Below are 16142 nucleotides of genomic sequence, written 5' to 3' on the forward strand. Positions count from 1 at the left end.
TAGAGTTTTGACTGAGACACAAGATGGATACTGAACCGAAAGAAGTTGTTGGCCCTTTGGATGGAAAGTTTGAATTTAAAAAAAACAAAGATGGAACACTTAACAAACAAGCAGTGATTTGCACACTCTGCAAGAAGTTGTTTTCGTTTCACCGAAGCACTTCCAGCCTAAAGTACCATATCAACGCTAAGCATGCGTTTGTCGGCTCTTCAAGTTCTGGGGCAAGACCAGGGGGCTTAGTTCAGACAACGCTCACCGAAGGCCGTGCATTAAGTAAGTCTATTTCTGAGAACTTGACCCAAAAAATTGCCAAATGGATTGCAAAAGACTGTCGGCTGATTAATATTGTCGAGGACAAGGGCCTCGCGGAAGTGTTACAAGTTGCTTCACGCAACGCATTCTACAAGCCACCGTCAATAGGCACAGTAATGACTAAAATCCACGACCTCTACAAAACGGAAAAGAAAAAGAAAGAAGAGGATTTGGCTGTAGCTGACTATGTCGCCCTGACAGGAGACCACTGGACCTCTGTGAGTAACAACAATTACCTGGGTGTAACTGCACATCATATCACTAAAAAATGGGAACTGAAGTCGTTTGCGCTAACTACAATGAAAACAGAAGAGCGTCACTTTGCAGAAGCATGTGCAGAGCAGTTCCTAACAGTAGCGCGCAAGTGGGAAATAGAAGGAAAAGTCACAACTATAGGGACCGACAGCGCACGCAATATGATCGCTGCGGCTAGACTTTTGACATTTGAGCACATGCCTTGCATAGCTCACATCCTACAGAGAAGCATCACGGTGAGCCTCTCTGACAGCGGATTTGTGCGTGCATTGTCCAAGTCTCGCAAAATTGTGGGCCACTTCAAACACAGTCCGGCAAACACCGCGGAGCTTCAAGCACAACAAGCTGCCCTTGGACAGAAGCAGGAGCCGCTGGTCCAGGACGTTCCAACACGTTGGAATTCGACGGTGGATATGGTCAAGCGTCTGAACCGCAATCAAGCAGCAATAAAAGCAACCCTGGACCAACAGCAGCACAAACTCATTATGCTGACACCACCAGAATGGGACAAGGTGCAAAGACTTGAGACTCTTCTGGAGCCCTGTCGGAAAGTAATCCACATATTAATTATTAATAGGCCTATAGTTTGAAATAAAATGTAATTAATTAAATTTAAATTATATGTTACCTTTTTGTAAACTACCAACTTCTGTTGTAATCACTTAATGATGTGTGTGTGTGTGTTTCATTCAACTGCAGGTATGTAACTGAGATCCTGGGTGGGGAGGCCTATGTATCCTGCTCTGTTGTACTGCCTGCCCTCTGCCACTTGCGTCGTGTAATGGAGGTCTCTGATGAGGACCCTGCATATGTGGTGCGATTTAAGACGGCATTCAAAGAAGACCTAGCCTCCCGCCAAGAAAAGACCAACAACACATGGCTCAAGCTTGCAACGGCCCTGGATCCACGCTTTAAAGACTTGAAGACCCTGCCCAAGAGTGAAAGAGAAGAGGTGTGGACCACACTGGGAGGCATGCTGCATGAACAATCACCAAGAAGGTCTCCACAGACTTCTGAAGATGGGCCACCCAAGAAGAAAATGAGCCTGCTCCTACAAATGTGCTCAGATTCAGATTCTGATGAGGAGGTGCAGCCTGGCAGAGACATACACAGGTACAGGGCAGAGCCCTGCATTAGTATGGAGGACTGTCCATTGCAGTGGTGGTCTGCTCATTCAGGAGCCCATGACAAGCTGGCCCTGCTGGCTCGCAAATATCTAGCGACTCCTGCATCCACAGTTCCATGTGAAAGACTCTTCTCAGTGGCAGGCCACATCGTGCAAAAGAAACGGTCAGCCTTACTTTCAGAAAATGTCAGCCAGTTAGTGTGCCTCAGCAACTGGCTAAAAGAAGAATAGCCCAGAGACACATTTTATTGTACGAAGGTGTGGTAGTTTGTTAATTTAAAAAAGGGAAAATGTTCAACCAATGTTTAACCATTCTAAACATAGCAATGGCTAAGATGCCCATAACGTTTGGGATGACTGTTATCTTTAAGTTTGATTAAAAAAATAAAAATAAAAATGTTATATGCTCATAGGCATTGCAAAGAGACTGGCACAAAACAAAAATTGAAATATGGTGTGGTATGTTTAAGTTCGATTTTATTTTTCATTATTAATAACACCATCATCTGGATTCTTTCATGAATAAAAGAACATGCTAAATGCCAATATATCCACCTTCTGTCATTTATCTTTCCGTTCCTACAACAATATACAGAGAAATTCAGAAATTCCGGGCATATTTATGAATGGCAATTAATCGTGATTAATCCACAGCTACCCTGTGATTAATCAGATAAAATTTTTTAATCTATTGACAGCCCTAGTTCACACACAATCACATACAGCCACACACACAAAATTGCACAACCATACACAAATTGAGTTTAACAAGATGTTAGTTATATTTGTAGCTAGAGCAGAGGTGTTAAATTGTGCTGCGTCTATGTAGGTTTTTATTCAAACTTAATACTTCACCAGGTAATTTCACTGGTTAACACACTTACAGCTATTGGGTAGGTGGTGAAACTAGTGTGACTTGAGTCACTTGGCGCATGATTAGACACCTCTGAGCTAGAACAGGGTTTTAAAAAATTACTGCTGTTGATGGTCTGACATGTTTATATGAAACAATTTTAAGACTGAATAAAAGATTTTCTATTTAATAAAGTACCATTGAATCAAAATAATTAAGTATGGAGAAACTAAAAATGTGCATATGTTAAATATCTTTAAGCACGGTGCACTTAAAGAAAATATTATTTTTTTTTAAATGTTTAAGTTTGATTAGATTGAAATCTTTAAAAAAAAAAAAATCACTCAAAAAAATTAAGTTACTTACCACAAAAGTTATTACGTAATCAGTTTCTACAAAAGTTTTGAGTACTATGACCTTATTGGGGTTTACAGTGTAGACGGAACGGCTTGTCGTCGACAAGGTGGATGCGATGCACAAACTCTTTAGCCTCTCCGCAGTCCATCTTGTGTCTGGAGAAGATTGACTCACTGTTCAATGATGTGAACAAGCTTGTCTTTCCACTGCAGTGACACTTCGCATGACTTCAGATCAACGTCTTGCAGTCCCAGAGTCTCCAGTGCACGCACCATGTCCTCTTCTGACCTCGAATGCACATCTTCGCTCTGCACACACTGCATGTTGCACTTGACAAAGTCCAGGCTGTAGTTCGACATTGCGATCACCTCGGGAAGCTCCGGCTGTCTCGAGGAAGGGGGCAGGTCCTTCCTCAGTGTGCTGTCCAATGAGGCCATGCTCCCCCTATCCATGGTCCCGGGGACCCCCAAGACGTAGGGGTCCACCCCTCCAATGTCTCCGTCTAAAGTGTCCTTGCAGCTCCTGAGCCGGCGCCTAGAACATGAGCGTTTCGTAAAAGCTTGAATTTAAGCATGCTGCTTTGAGCTCATCCAGTTCTTCCTCGGCTCAGTTTAGTGTAGTGAGCAACATCAGGCGCTCACCAACACGGCCGGCTGCCTCGTGGACTCCTTTATGTACATCATCCATTCGCCGGTCAACAGCAAAGACGTGGATAATAAGTTGGTAGCGAACAGCGTGAGTCTGCTGAGTAGGGCTGGGATAAACGATTATTTTTTAAACGATTAATCTAGCGATTATTTTTTCGATGCATCGACTAATCTAACGATTCATTTTTTCAGTCCGACTCGATTATCTCCCCATTAATTGACTAATAGCAAGTTATACATGTTGATTTACATATCTGAATGAAAAAAACAATAATTCCTTAACATTGCAATACATGATTATTGCCTTAAAATTCCAAAATAAAAGTGCAAAGTAATGCATTCTTAAAGGTCAGAGGTAGCATTCAATAAAACCTTGAAGCCTTGAGGCCTTGAAAACACAAAGGCCTTCCGTCCTTCCAGAACCAACAGAATTGAACATTTATGAAAACACAGGCTTAGCTTACTGGAAAAAAAGTGCATATTGTAATTCCTTATTCACATAAAAATAACAAAATATAGTAAAACACTCTGCCACTCACCATTGTCTTAAACTCAAAATTCAAAAATAAAATTCTAGTTAGAGTGTACAAGAGCAAAATAATGCATTCTGATGTCTAGCATTCAATATAAAATAAAAAGGTCACCCAGCCACCCTTTCGTAGAGCTATTGAAAGAATACAGTAACTTTTGTAAACTTGGGGGCTTTAAGCTAATATAAAAAAAGTGCTTTTCCAACCAAAAATAATAAAAGTAATTATTCAGAATTAAACATTCGTGTTTTTTTGAACTTATGAACACAGGCCTAGCTTACTGAAAAAAGCATCTTCATTCATGCAAATAACTGTGTGTGTGTGTCATTCAAGACAAAATACAGTCATATATTGGAGTGGAGGAATGTAAGCATTTCCACATGCTCAGGAGTCAGGTTTGCCCTTCTTTTTTTAGAAACAATGTTCCCAGCAACTGAGAAAAGCCTTTCAGAAGGCGTTGATGTGGCAGGTATAGACAAATAAGATTTGGCTACTGCAGCCAGGGCAGGGAACCTTATAGCGTTATCCTTCCACCATGTAAGGGGGTTATTATCCCTTGGGACAGGAATTTCCCCAAAATACGACACTACCTCTTTCCTGACTGTCTGACTGTCCCCGTCACCATCCTCCTGGTCCATGTTTTTTTCGACTTCCCCCTCAGAATCTGTGCCCAACAAAGTGTCCAACAAAGAGCAGGACCTCTTCTTTGGTGGGGAGCTTGCTGAGGCTTCCTGCCTCACAGCTGCCTGTAACAATTTCTGCTTCCTTCTGATATCAAGAGCAACAGTCTGTATTTGTACATGCAGTTTGAGTGCATCATCTGCTGGAAGGAACTTCAATTTCCGAAAACGGGGATCAAGTGCAGCAGCAATGAGAGACATTTTTCCCACCCTCTTTGAATACAAACACCTGCCACCTTGACAATATCTCCTCTTCTGCTTTGGTCTGGAAAAAGGTCATGGCAGCAGAATCAAATGATTTTTTTCGGGTGGATTTCAGGAGACCGTTCATCGGGGGGGGGGGGGGGGAGAACAGAGGCTGTGACATAAGATTGACCACTAAGGAAAACCGTGGCTTGCTCATAGGGCTTGAGCACATCTTCCAGTTCCTCCAGAAGAGTCCATCGATCGTTTTCAGATCAAGATAGTGCTTTCCGCGCTGTGTGATTTCTGGATCTGATAGCGTCGCAACCACTGGCCATCGCTGCTCTTAAACACGTTCAATCATGTAGTATGCACTGTTCCAACGGACTGCTACATCCTGTATCAGTTTATGTTCAACTGTGCCCATCTGTTTTTGTTTAAGCTTCAGCTTAGCGGTAGCTGGCTCACTTTTCTTTATGCGTTTTACAAGGCACCGTGCGGCTGAGAGTGCCTTGTCAATCACAGGGTTCTTCATTGCATTGTTGACTACCAGTTGTAGAGTATGCCCAGCACACCGATGGGATACCACCCCAAATCTCCCTTCCAAGATTCTGAGAGCTGCCACAATGTTACTTGCATTGTCATGGACAATAGAAAGGACATTCTCAAACGAAATGTTGAATTTTTCTGCCACATTCTCCAGCCATAAGGCAATGTTTTCTGCTGTGTGGCGTTCTTCAACTGGAAGTGTTTTCAAATTTAAGGAGACGAGCTCCCAATTGTCATCAACAAAATGACAAGTTACCCCTAAGTAGGCTTCTGTCACCAGACTGGTCCATGCATCAGTGCTAAGATAGATTTTGGATGTGGCCATTTTAAGTTTCTCTACTGAAGTTTCATACTTCTTCTCGATCAGAGTAGTGAAATGGCGCCTACAAGGCAGAGTGTAACCTGCTTCAAAGGTGGTCAGTATTTCTTTAAATCCCTCGCCCTCAACCACAGAAATCGGCCTCATGTCTTTAAGAATCATTGATAAGACGCTCTCAGTAAGTATGGCCGCCTCTTGGGGGGTGCAGGGGGTTGTATTTTTCCAAAGTGTGGAAAAGTAATTTTCCACACTATTCTTCTTATCCCTGAAAACATAAAGTACACACACACACACATTAAAATAAATATAATAATAAACCAACAACAAAGAAACACAATTTACGATTTTTCTATTTATCCACCTCAGCCTAGGCTATGCCCTTTGATTAAATATCAAAAAGTAGGCTAATCAAATCCTATGTGTGTAACATAAAAGTCACTTGCACAGTCATGGCATGACAGTGAACACAGTTACTATTACGCACGCCAATATTTCGTTTAAAAAACTGTTTAAAACCAGCACTAGTCCTGGTAACTGTGCTCACTGACATGTCGTGACTTGCTCAAGCGCCATTTCACACGTTGAATACACAACTATATTACATGTATTAATTAATTACACAGAAAACATACACTGTAGCCTAGAACTTTAGATTTCGACAACGTATTATAGCCTACTTCAACATCGAGTGCAAAGTAGGGAGTTGAAAAAAACTTACGATGCTCTGTCATCTGCAGCTGCTCCCGGGTGGCGCCTCTTCAGGTGCTGGTGCATTGCCGTGGTGCTAGAATGGAAAGCCATCTCCATTTTGCTAAGACGACATACCACAGAATTGTTTCCTTTTGAATTGAAGAATGCCCATACTTTCGATGAACGAGTGCGTGGCGGCTTGCACTTTTGAAATTCTGAGGAGCCACTCGCGTTACTACTTCCATCCGGCGCCGCCATCTTCGTTTTGTGTTTTTCGAATCGACGCGCATTTTTCACGTCGACGCGTTGTCCCAGCCTTACTGCTGAGGAATGTCCTATCACGTCCACTGCGAGGTCCCCGGCTGGGGGCGCTTCTCTGAGTCCGTGCCCCTGAACCAGGGCCCCACCCACGGCTCCCAGAAGGGCAAAGGCTACGAGCTGCTGTGCCGGCCGCTGGAAGTACGGGCGCTTCATCCGGGTCACGGCACCAATGTAACTGCTGTGTACCCGCGCCGCCAAGAACCCACACACAGGCTGGATTGGATGATGTGGTTCTTTATATGGTAGCTGCAATGAGTGGTAAATAAACACACAATATGTGGTTTGTAACCGAAAGGTTGCTAGTTCGATCCCAGCTCCTCCTAGCTGAGTGTTGATGTGTCCCTGAGCAAGACACTTAACCCTAACTGCTCGTAATGAGCTGGCTGTCGCCTTGCATGGTTGACTCTGCCGTCGGTGTCAATGTGTGACATTGACATTCATTAACCGATGTAAGTCGCTTTGGATAAAAGGGTCTGCTAAATGCCCTAATTGTAATTGGTTTACCACCTCCACTGGATATGACGTCCCAAGCAGAGGTGGCAGACTGCTCAAGTACATTACATCTTAATATTTTACAATTACATGAAATGCATTTTAAGATGTGACTTAATACAATGTTTTTTTTTACAGAATACTATTTAACGTAATGTGATCGTAGTTGTTTTAACTGGGTTTTAACATTACTGCTTTTACAATGAATTCAATGCAATATATTCTTAACTTGTTTTTTTAACAAACATCATCCTTTTTTATATATTTATGAAATAGAAAAGAGAAAAATACAAAATGCAAAACGCAACATCAAATAAATAATTAAACTGTAACAACAACCTCTAGTGGTGACCATCAAATTTAACAGGCCACGTTGTCCCCTTGTTAAACATGTCGGACAAAATGAACTTGAACCGAAAACGTCTTGACAACGAGTGGTAAACAGTCCCTCCAGAAAAACTTGATTATGCGATCTCATAATTCAACGCATAATCAGCCAAAGTCCGCATATTCATGCGGGGGCCGCATTTTTTCAAACATGCCGCACTTTCACCGCATAAATTGCCGATTTCCGCGCAAAATATGCGGGGCTTGCATGATTTCATAATCCCCGCATTTTCGTTGCAAAAAAGTCACCTATATCTTAGCAGAAAGTTGAAAAATGTTGCGTTCACTTTAAACAAGAGCAGCCATTTCCCCCTGTTGCCATGGAACGTTATGAAGTGACGTAATTACGCGACGTGAAGGTCATCGAAAAGCTGCATTTTTTCGCAAGTTCCCGCAATTTCATTGCACAAAATTACATAAATATGCCGCATATTTCATCGCATTTTTTAAGAAAACGTGCTGCACATCAAGGATTTTTGGCCGCTACAATCACAAAAAAACGCTGCATTTTACTGGAGGGACTGGGTAAATACACGCACACACTATATGTGGTTTAGCACCTCCACTGGATTTGACGTCTACAGGGGGAAATAACATTGACTTCAGTGTAAAATCAGACCGTGGCTTACCCCAAGCAGAGAGCTGGAAGACTGCGAAGAGCAGCCGGGCTGCGGTCATATGTAACCGGCTGAATCTGGTTGTGTTTTCAATGAAAGACGTCACGATCTCTGTCCGGACTCGGGAACTCCGACGTCCATTTATTGGTTGCTCGCTCTCTCTTCCCAAGGGAACCAGAACAAAGGGCATACATACAACATTATAACAACAATTATTGAATCAAAGAAATAAAAGACATACCTAAAGATAAACATGCACAAACAGCTTCCTCTTAGTAAGTGCCCTTGACAATCCTCCAACTCCTCCACGGAGCACAGAGGGGGGGGGGAACTAGCAGGACTACACGAGGCTCATGCTAGGACATCGCAACAAAATACAAAGTTCCCCAAAACACTGCGATCTATGCATGGATATTTACCCAAGACTTCAATCAAACATTGTATAATCAAAATAACTAATATAAAGAATGATAAACTATAAGATGGTCAAAGATTTGATCACAAAATAAATGTACACACCTCGTCCCAAGGGAACCAGAGCAAAGGGAAGAGAGCAGGGGCGCGGGAAACTTAAGGGGTTCTCGGAAATGTGGGCGGGAGCACAGAAGGAGGTGGAGCCAAATCAAAGAACAAAATCAAATAAGTTAAGTTGATATAAAGTAGTACTATCTCTATATTTTCGGTATATTTTGTGCTAAAAAAGTGCTAACATGAAACAACTTTAAGTGTACTTCACACATACTAAGTACACTTCAGTGTCATGCTTCATTTATACCATTCAAGTTCTCTTAAAAAGTTCTAATATTACTTTAGAAATACCCTTTAACATTGTTTGCTCCAATTAGGCTTTTGAACTCTGTTGAAATGTTTTCGCTTGCTTTAAGCCTTTCAACATTTCTTTACGTCTTAAACTATGTGGCTTGATTAAAATATTTTTCTACCTCACTTTACGCTACAGCACTCACTGCATTTTCTGCAGCAAAGGAATTTTCTATTTTTGTTAAAAAATTGTGAGAAAATGATTGATTGATTTATTTATTAATTAATTAATTAATATGTATGTTCACATACAGCAACATCTTCTTACCAATGGAAGAATGTTTCTGAAAATGCAATAATTATTCATGTGTAGTTGAAGCTGTGGAACACAAAAGGGCATTCAAACTGCAGTACATAGTTGTTGTTTTTGACAGGCACCTTTTAGGACCAACTTATACGTGACGTATGGCCGAGTGGTCCTTCGGGCGTCTCCGTTGCATAGAAACCAAAGCCGTAGGAAACATACATGCAAACCTAATTCTAATCAAGACAGCTAGTATCGATTTGACGCGTTATCCTCTGTATTACTTACATTACAAATTTGCCGATATTTGAATGCTGGTTGTCGTCTTAAGGCTATTCACAAAATTATCAACCTTGCTAGCCAACTATTAACAGTTATTACATTTGAATGGGGCGAGTGCGATGCAAATGTTAAGTTAACGTTATAGGGACTGACGAGTCTTCGGTATGATTTAATACGATGAATGACCATTTCTCTGATCATACAATGTCCACCAACAAAAGAGTTGGCCATACATGGACGAAGAACAGGTCAATTCAGCGGTATCACTCATAAACAGTCCGATGTGACTCCTCGTTAGCTTACCAGAGGGAAGCTAAGTTGGCAGCACAACGAGTCCGGATCCTGAACACTGAAACCTTGGACCATTTCTGTGCCAGCACGTCCATTCATTGAAGTGAGGGCACCATGGCCGGGGACGCCAGCAGCATCCCTGAACTGGACCAGGACAAATATGATTCTGACGAGCAAGTGAAGATCATTTGTTTAGGAGACAGTGCTGTTGGCAAATCAAAGTAGGTAGTGACTTTATCCGCACATGAGGCCATAACGATCTATGCATTTATGAATGCATTCATATTGTGTGTTGTAATGTTTGTGTCATATTTCATGTTTGTCACTGCCTGTTGCTTTTTCTCGTTGATTTAGGCTGATGGAGAGGTTTCTCATGGACGAATAGTATCCTTTAAGTTATATCCGTGTGTTTAAAAAAAGTAGACATGACTTGATTTGTGGTTCAGCACTACCGAGGTGATTACGGCTTATGCATGATAATCAAATCCTACCTCATAGCCCGTCTTGAGTGGATAGGTTTCTTAACCTTGCTCCAGTCGCCCCCAACAGGTGTCTACGTATGCTCTGACTCTCTACAAGTACCTGACTACTGTAGAGGACAAGTCTGTCGTGGTTGGTAGGTTTCAGTTTCTCTTTCGGTAAAAAAAATTATCAAATTGATTAAATAGAATCGAATATGGAAGGCTGGTATTACAGTTGACTCATTAAATGTTGTTGTCCCCTGGTTTGGTTTTATCTTGGAGATTTCTGGGACACCGCCGGCCAGGAGAGGTTCCTGAGCATGCATCCGTCATATTACCATAAAGCACACGCTTGTATCATGGTAGGAAATCTTCCTCCAATTTTTTTGCCAGGCAGGCAGTTACAGCGGTCCACTAAAAGTCTAGGGGTGTGTGGGAAATAACAAAGAATAAAGAAAGTTTTCATATTATAATGTATTATACATGCTTAATATATGTTAGGTTAATAGGCTTAATAGGTTTAAATTACAACTGAAATTGTCAATTCACGGTGCATAACAAATACAAAATGTAATGGAATATATACTGTATTAACAAACCAAATCAGAGAGCAACTCATAGAAGATGTGGAATAGGTGAACCACATCTGACAAGTGCTATTTGTTCCCTACTGCCCCAAGTACCTTGCCCTGATTAGTGTCCTACCACTCCAAATTCCCCAGCTTGTTTTGTGTACTCCCTACCACACCAAGCCCCAACATGTTTATTCTCCTACTTGTCCAAATGCCCTGCAGTTTGTCTTGTCCTACCATACCCTATCATGTTGAGTGCCCTACCGCTACAAATGCCCTCTTGTTCATTTGCCGTATCCCATCAAGTACCCTACCTTCTAAGTGTCATGCTGCACAAAGTGCCATATCATTTGGGTTGTTTCTGTTTCCTTGGTCTTCTTCCAGGTCTTTGATGTCCAGAGAAAGATCACGTATAAGAACCTCACCAGCTGGTACAAGGAGCTGAGAGAGTTCAGACCGGAGATTCCTTGTTGTGTGGTAGCCAACAAAATCGACGGTGGGTTAGCAGTTTCATAGTTGTTAAACATGCCGATTGTACGTGGACGCAATATTTTAGAATTGAATATATAACATATTATGGACATTTTGTTGAATAATATCTTGTTACATTAGTCTTTATATTTTTTGACCGCTCAGAGTCAGCATTTCCCACTTACTGTCAGAACGGAGAAGCTTTGTTCCACTTGGTGATTCAGGATGAAGTGACATGTTGAAGCGGCAAGGTTATGGTGAAGAAAATCTGGCTTAATCTGTCATTGTGTCCACAGCTGACCTGAAGGTGACCCAAAAAAGCTTTAACTTCGGCAAGAAGCAGGGACTCCCCTTCTACTTTGTGTCTGCAGCCAACGGAACAAATGTAGTGAAGGTGATGTTTCTGGTGTCATAGAACTACACACCCCATTCCCTCCAGGACCTTACCTAAAGGTGCAATGTGTAGGATTTGGTGGCATCCAGTGGTAAGGTTGTAGATTGCAGCCTACTGAATACCCCCCCTACCCCTCCCTTCACCACTCCCTGTCCATTGACTAGAAGAAGTTACGGTGGCCTCTACTGGCCTGTAAGGTGCCAGTAGGTACTTACAAAATGCTAGGACAGCATTGAGTGGGCAAGTCCCAAGGGATGTTGTTGTCCTTGAGTGTTTTTTAGCTGTTGGCTCCGTGAAAGAGTACCCACTCCCTATGTAGGGATAAAGGGCTCATTCTAAGATTCCTATTTTCATTGCATTTTATTCTACAAAATAATACATACTTATGAATCAATTATTACAATTATCACTGCACCTTTACTCTTCAAATTGAGTTATTTTATCACATGTTACTACTTTTTAAATGTAGTCACATGAAATATAATCCCTCCTTGTCTTGTCTGGACCACAGATGTTCAGAGAAATGATCAAGAGAGCCGTGGACTACAAACAGAATCCCAGCGACTTCATGGATGAAGTCATGCAGGAACTTGAGGTACTTAGTTGTTATATTGTGATCCCGAGGATCAAGTTCATCCCAAATCAACCAGCACTACGGTCATGTTTACATTAGTTATGCCGTCCGACCTCATTGAAATCATTTACATATACATTTAGGGCATTCAGCAGAAGCTTTTATCCAAAGTGTTTCACAATAAGTACATCTGTGAATTGTCAGAAGAGCAATAACAACTAATAACTGCAATAACCGTCAGTACAGTAATCATATGGAGGAGATCATTAAAGGGGAGTGGGGAGCTACAAAGTATACCGTTTTTGTCTATAACTGAGGCACTCTATAATACTTTTTATAAATCTATAAACATATCTAAATGTAACTACTGTGTGTCATTATGGGCTTTCAGAACTTTGAGCTGGAGAAAAAAGAAGACCCAGCTTGTGAGGCAGTGAAGGCGGACAGCCCCGACCCGGCCTTAGAGGATCACGACCTGTAGTCCTCTGAAGTCTTCTGGGACCGACCCCGACCACCAGGCATGGAGCACGCCTCAAGAACGTCCACCACAGCAGGGAGTACTGTCATAGAGGCTTTCAAATCCCTTACCTGGATCTTCATTTACAACTGTGACTGTTTTATCTCAACACTGCCGTGAAGACTATTCTTTGTGTCTTAGTGCCCCCCCCCAGGCCTGTAGCTGCAGTGCTCAGCATAAGCTGTGTGTTTACCCTAGTGCTGCTCTTCTTTAAAGATGTTGACCAAGGCTGTGGCGTCGTCATGTAGACCTCATATTCTTTGTGTAACATGTGATATATTTACATTAAGACCAGTGCATTTGTATATATCACAATACCGATTCAATGTTTATCTGATTATTTGTGTACTGTAATGGAAATGTGAAGTTTGGAGATGTGAATAGTGCGCTGCACACACACAGCAAACCGTGCCTGGGATGGGACCACTACTCCTGATGTTGGAGTCATGTGTGCAATTATTCTAGGGATCCATGTGTTTTAGCTGCTGTCGTGCTGTTGTTAAAGTATGACTTTTGATTGAACATATATAATAAAAACAGGTGTATATAATGTTTAGTTGTTCAGTTTTAGACCCTTTTCATACAGAGATTTCATATTTACCCTGGGACTTAGAGGGAGCAGACACAATAAGTCTTACAAGTGACCCCTGTGTTTCTCCTAGGATGAGTCCTCTGTGTAAAGGGGCTATATCTAGTTACATACCTGTATGTTTGCATGTGCAAAGTCAGTTAGTTACACGGGCAGGGAGCTCTCAATACCCCTGGTCCTCATCAGGGGAACGTTGTTTAGCTACGAACCCACTCAACCATGCCTGCAACAGGCACACAAGAGAAAGACAACAGCAATAAAAGCCATATCCAGCTATGTACATGTAGTTCTTTATCTAGCTATGTATAGATCTATCTGTATTTCTATCGATTTTTGGGGTGTTTTGCTTGGATTTGTTGCTTTATGCACACAATTTCACACACTTCTTAGCAGAACAAGACAATGACGGAGTTAAACTTTGAATTATAAATTTATTACGTAAGATAACAAACATATATCTCTGTGGTGGATATATCTCAGAACTGGCTACAGCCCCCCCTTCAACCATAACACTTTCCCAAGCCTTTCTTGCTTTGTATGGAAATGAGAACGTTTTCCTCCCATTATATTAATAGCATCTTTTACTAATTTCCACGTATGAGGAAGGGTTTCAGATTACGGATTAGAGAGACTAAAGACACATGGAGCCTTTTCGATGGCCTCATGGTCTGGTGGAAGCTTCTTAAATTAGTTTGACCGTTGAGCTGCGTCGAGCAAGGGAGAAGGACCGGGGGGAGGGAGGGCTGAGGCGCTGCGGAGACATGTCCACTGTTCTAAACTTCACAGTGCAAAAAAGGAGACCATAAACGATGGGAAAATGAACACCGGCCGATGATAAGATCAGAATCCAGTGGGTTGTTAAAAAGATTACGCCACTCCCTGTACCCCATGTAGTTTGTGCTTTGTTGATTAAAAAAGAAACTCAAAAGTTACCCTCTGGTAAACTCATTAAGAGTGAGTGACGTTTCCGTAACGGCCTCTGAGGTGAAGGAACACAGACAATCAGGAGTCCTCTTGGCTGTGTCCTCCGTGCCTTTCTGCCATCAACAGGTGTATTGTGTTCTTCTTTGTCTGTGTTTTCAAACTGTATAACAACCCTGAACACAGTTAAACCACACCCTTCGCAAGACCCTGCAATAATCATGACTTAGATTGAGATTTTGATACAAATCTCAAAGTGGGATTCTCAGAAAACATAAAAATGACCATTCACACCAGAAAAGGTGCTGTACATGTAATGGATCTAAAAATGTCTGTAGTTCTCAAGATTTCCAGGAGATGGCACCATATTATTGAGTCTAATAGCTCAGGAACATTATAACTAAGGTAGTCGTAAAGCAAAGAAGAAATATACAGTTGTCATTTTTTGGCACATTTTTTCTTTTGTTTATGTTGCGTCCTCTTCAGATAACCCTGTGAAGCACAGGCTAAAACTATCTAAAACTCACAAACCGAAGGTCTGAAAAACGAAAAAGGAGTAGACAGGTAGCCAGGTGGTGGAGTGAAAGCTCAGATGCATTCTGGGTATGGAGAAGTGTAAAAGCGTCACATTGTGAAGGAGAGTAGCCTACTATATACAAATTCACAAAATCCTCTCTCCATACATAAGATTCTCTCCCTCTCGCTCATTCATTTTTTAATTATTCTACTCCACATTTTAAAGGTGAAATTGCTTTGCGGGAAGTACAAAAAGCTGGGCAATTATTACTACTACTAATTACTTGCTGCTCATGAATGTTGTTTGAGTTATGTGTTATGTTTTACACAGCCTCTACCGGGAGTCTCTCTGGGATATAGTAAGGCTATTGTGGATTAATTTCAAAGATTTAAACCCTATCAATAAACTATAGTCTCTGTCTCTCAAGCTCTCTTTCTCTCTCACACACACAGACACACACACACACACACGCTCACACGGACACGCACAAACACATGTGCATCTACATGTATGCACGCATACACACACACGCTCACACCGTCACGCACAAACACAAATGTAAAGCGTATGAAAGGTGAAGAGAACGCATACTATTAGATTCTGGGATTCCAGATGCAGGTGAGCGCTTTGGCGATGAGTGGCTTGTATGCTAGCACCTTGTTTTGTGCAAATCATCCCCTAGTTCATAGTTCAGAGTTCAAAAGTTCAAGAGTTCATAGAAAGAATAAAATCTGCACACCTTTGTTCAGAAGGTGATTAACTATGCATATATGCCAAACATTCATATATAGATCTATATATTTTTTGTTTTTCGAAAAATGTATATGAAATCTATCATATATACATTGCTTCTGATTAATATAAAAAGCAAATATTTGTATTTTGTTCATATTTACAAGTATAAGTATGTTGCAATAGACAGTACATTAGTATTTTCTTTTCCTGTCTGGTTCACTCTAAAATTCAAAGAAGTGATAAAAGTATCATGTTCCACAAGCTACAAAATCTACCCACAGTGTAGGGGGGCAATAAATCAATCAAAGAGGAAAAATGACAATCCAAACAAAATCAATAAAAACAAACACAGAAACCAATCAACTCCAACTCAGTCTTAAGATCATAGCACTGGAATACAAAAGAAAAGGAAGGAGCTCATCAGCGAGGTCACAGTG

General features: G+C 41.5%; 1 protein-coding gene and 1 long non-coding RNA gene across 3 annotated transcripts; one reads left to right on the plus strand and one right to left on the minus strand.

The window, feature by feature from the left end:
• Nucleotides 1-2164: 2164 nt before the first annotated feature.
• LOC307080570 lies at nucleotides 2165-9001 on the minus strand. Of its 2 annotated transcripts, none has more exons than XR_013812094.1 (4): nucleotides 8838-9001; nucleotides 8331-8479; nucleotides 6530-6595; nucleotides 2165-6076 (listed from the first exon to the last, which is right to left on the minus strand). It is a non-coding gene; the product is annotated as an uncharacterized lncRNA (long non-coding RNA). The 2 variants fall into 2 exon arrangements; XR_013812095.1 differs by having other exon boundaries at nucleotides 6530-7068.
• Nucleotides 8996-13402, plus strand: rabl2 (RAB, member of RAS oncogene family-like 2). Its single transcript, XM_079743334.1, has 8 exons — nucleotides 8996-10175; nucleotides 10309-10338; nucleotides 10491-10570; nucleotides 10698-10777; nucleotides 11372-11483; nucleotides 11755-11852; nucleotides 12364-12447; nucleotides 12818-13402. The coding sequence occupies exons 1-8, from the start codon at nucleotides 10069-10071 to the stop codon at nucleotides 12905-12907; spliced, it is 681 nt and encodes a 226-aa protein (XP_079599460.1). The 5' UTR covers nucleotides 8996-10068; the 3' UTR covers nucleotides 12908-13402.
• Nucleotides 13403-16142: the final 2740 nt, after the last annotated feature.

This window comes from Pollachius pollachius (assembly GCF_949987615.1).
Source record: "Pollachius pollachius genome assembly, chromosome: 9".
Classification (NCBI taxonomy): Eukaryota; Metazoa; Chordata; class Actinopteri; order Gadiformes; family Gadidae; genus Pollachius; species Pollachius pollachius.

Coding starts and splice junctions, on each gene's coding strand:
- rabl2 (XM_079743334.1), top strand. CDS start 10,069: ATGGCCGGGGACGCCAGCAGCATCCCTGAACTGGACCAGGACAAATAT. Junction 10,571..10,697: donor GGACAAGTCTGTCGTGGTTG/GTAGGTTTCAGT, acceptor TTTATCTTGGAG/ATTTCTGGGACACCGCCGGC. Junction 12,448..12,817: donor AAGTCATGCAGGAACTTGAG/GTACTTAGTTGT, acceptor ATGGGCTTTCAG/AACTTTGAGCTGGAGAAAAA.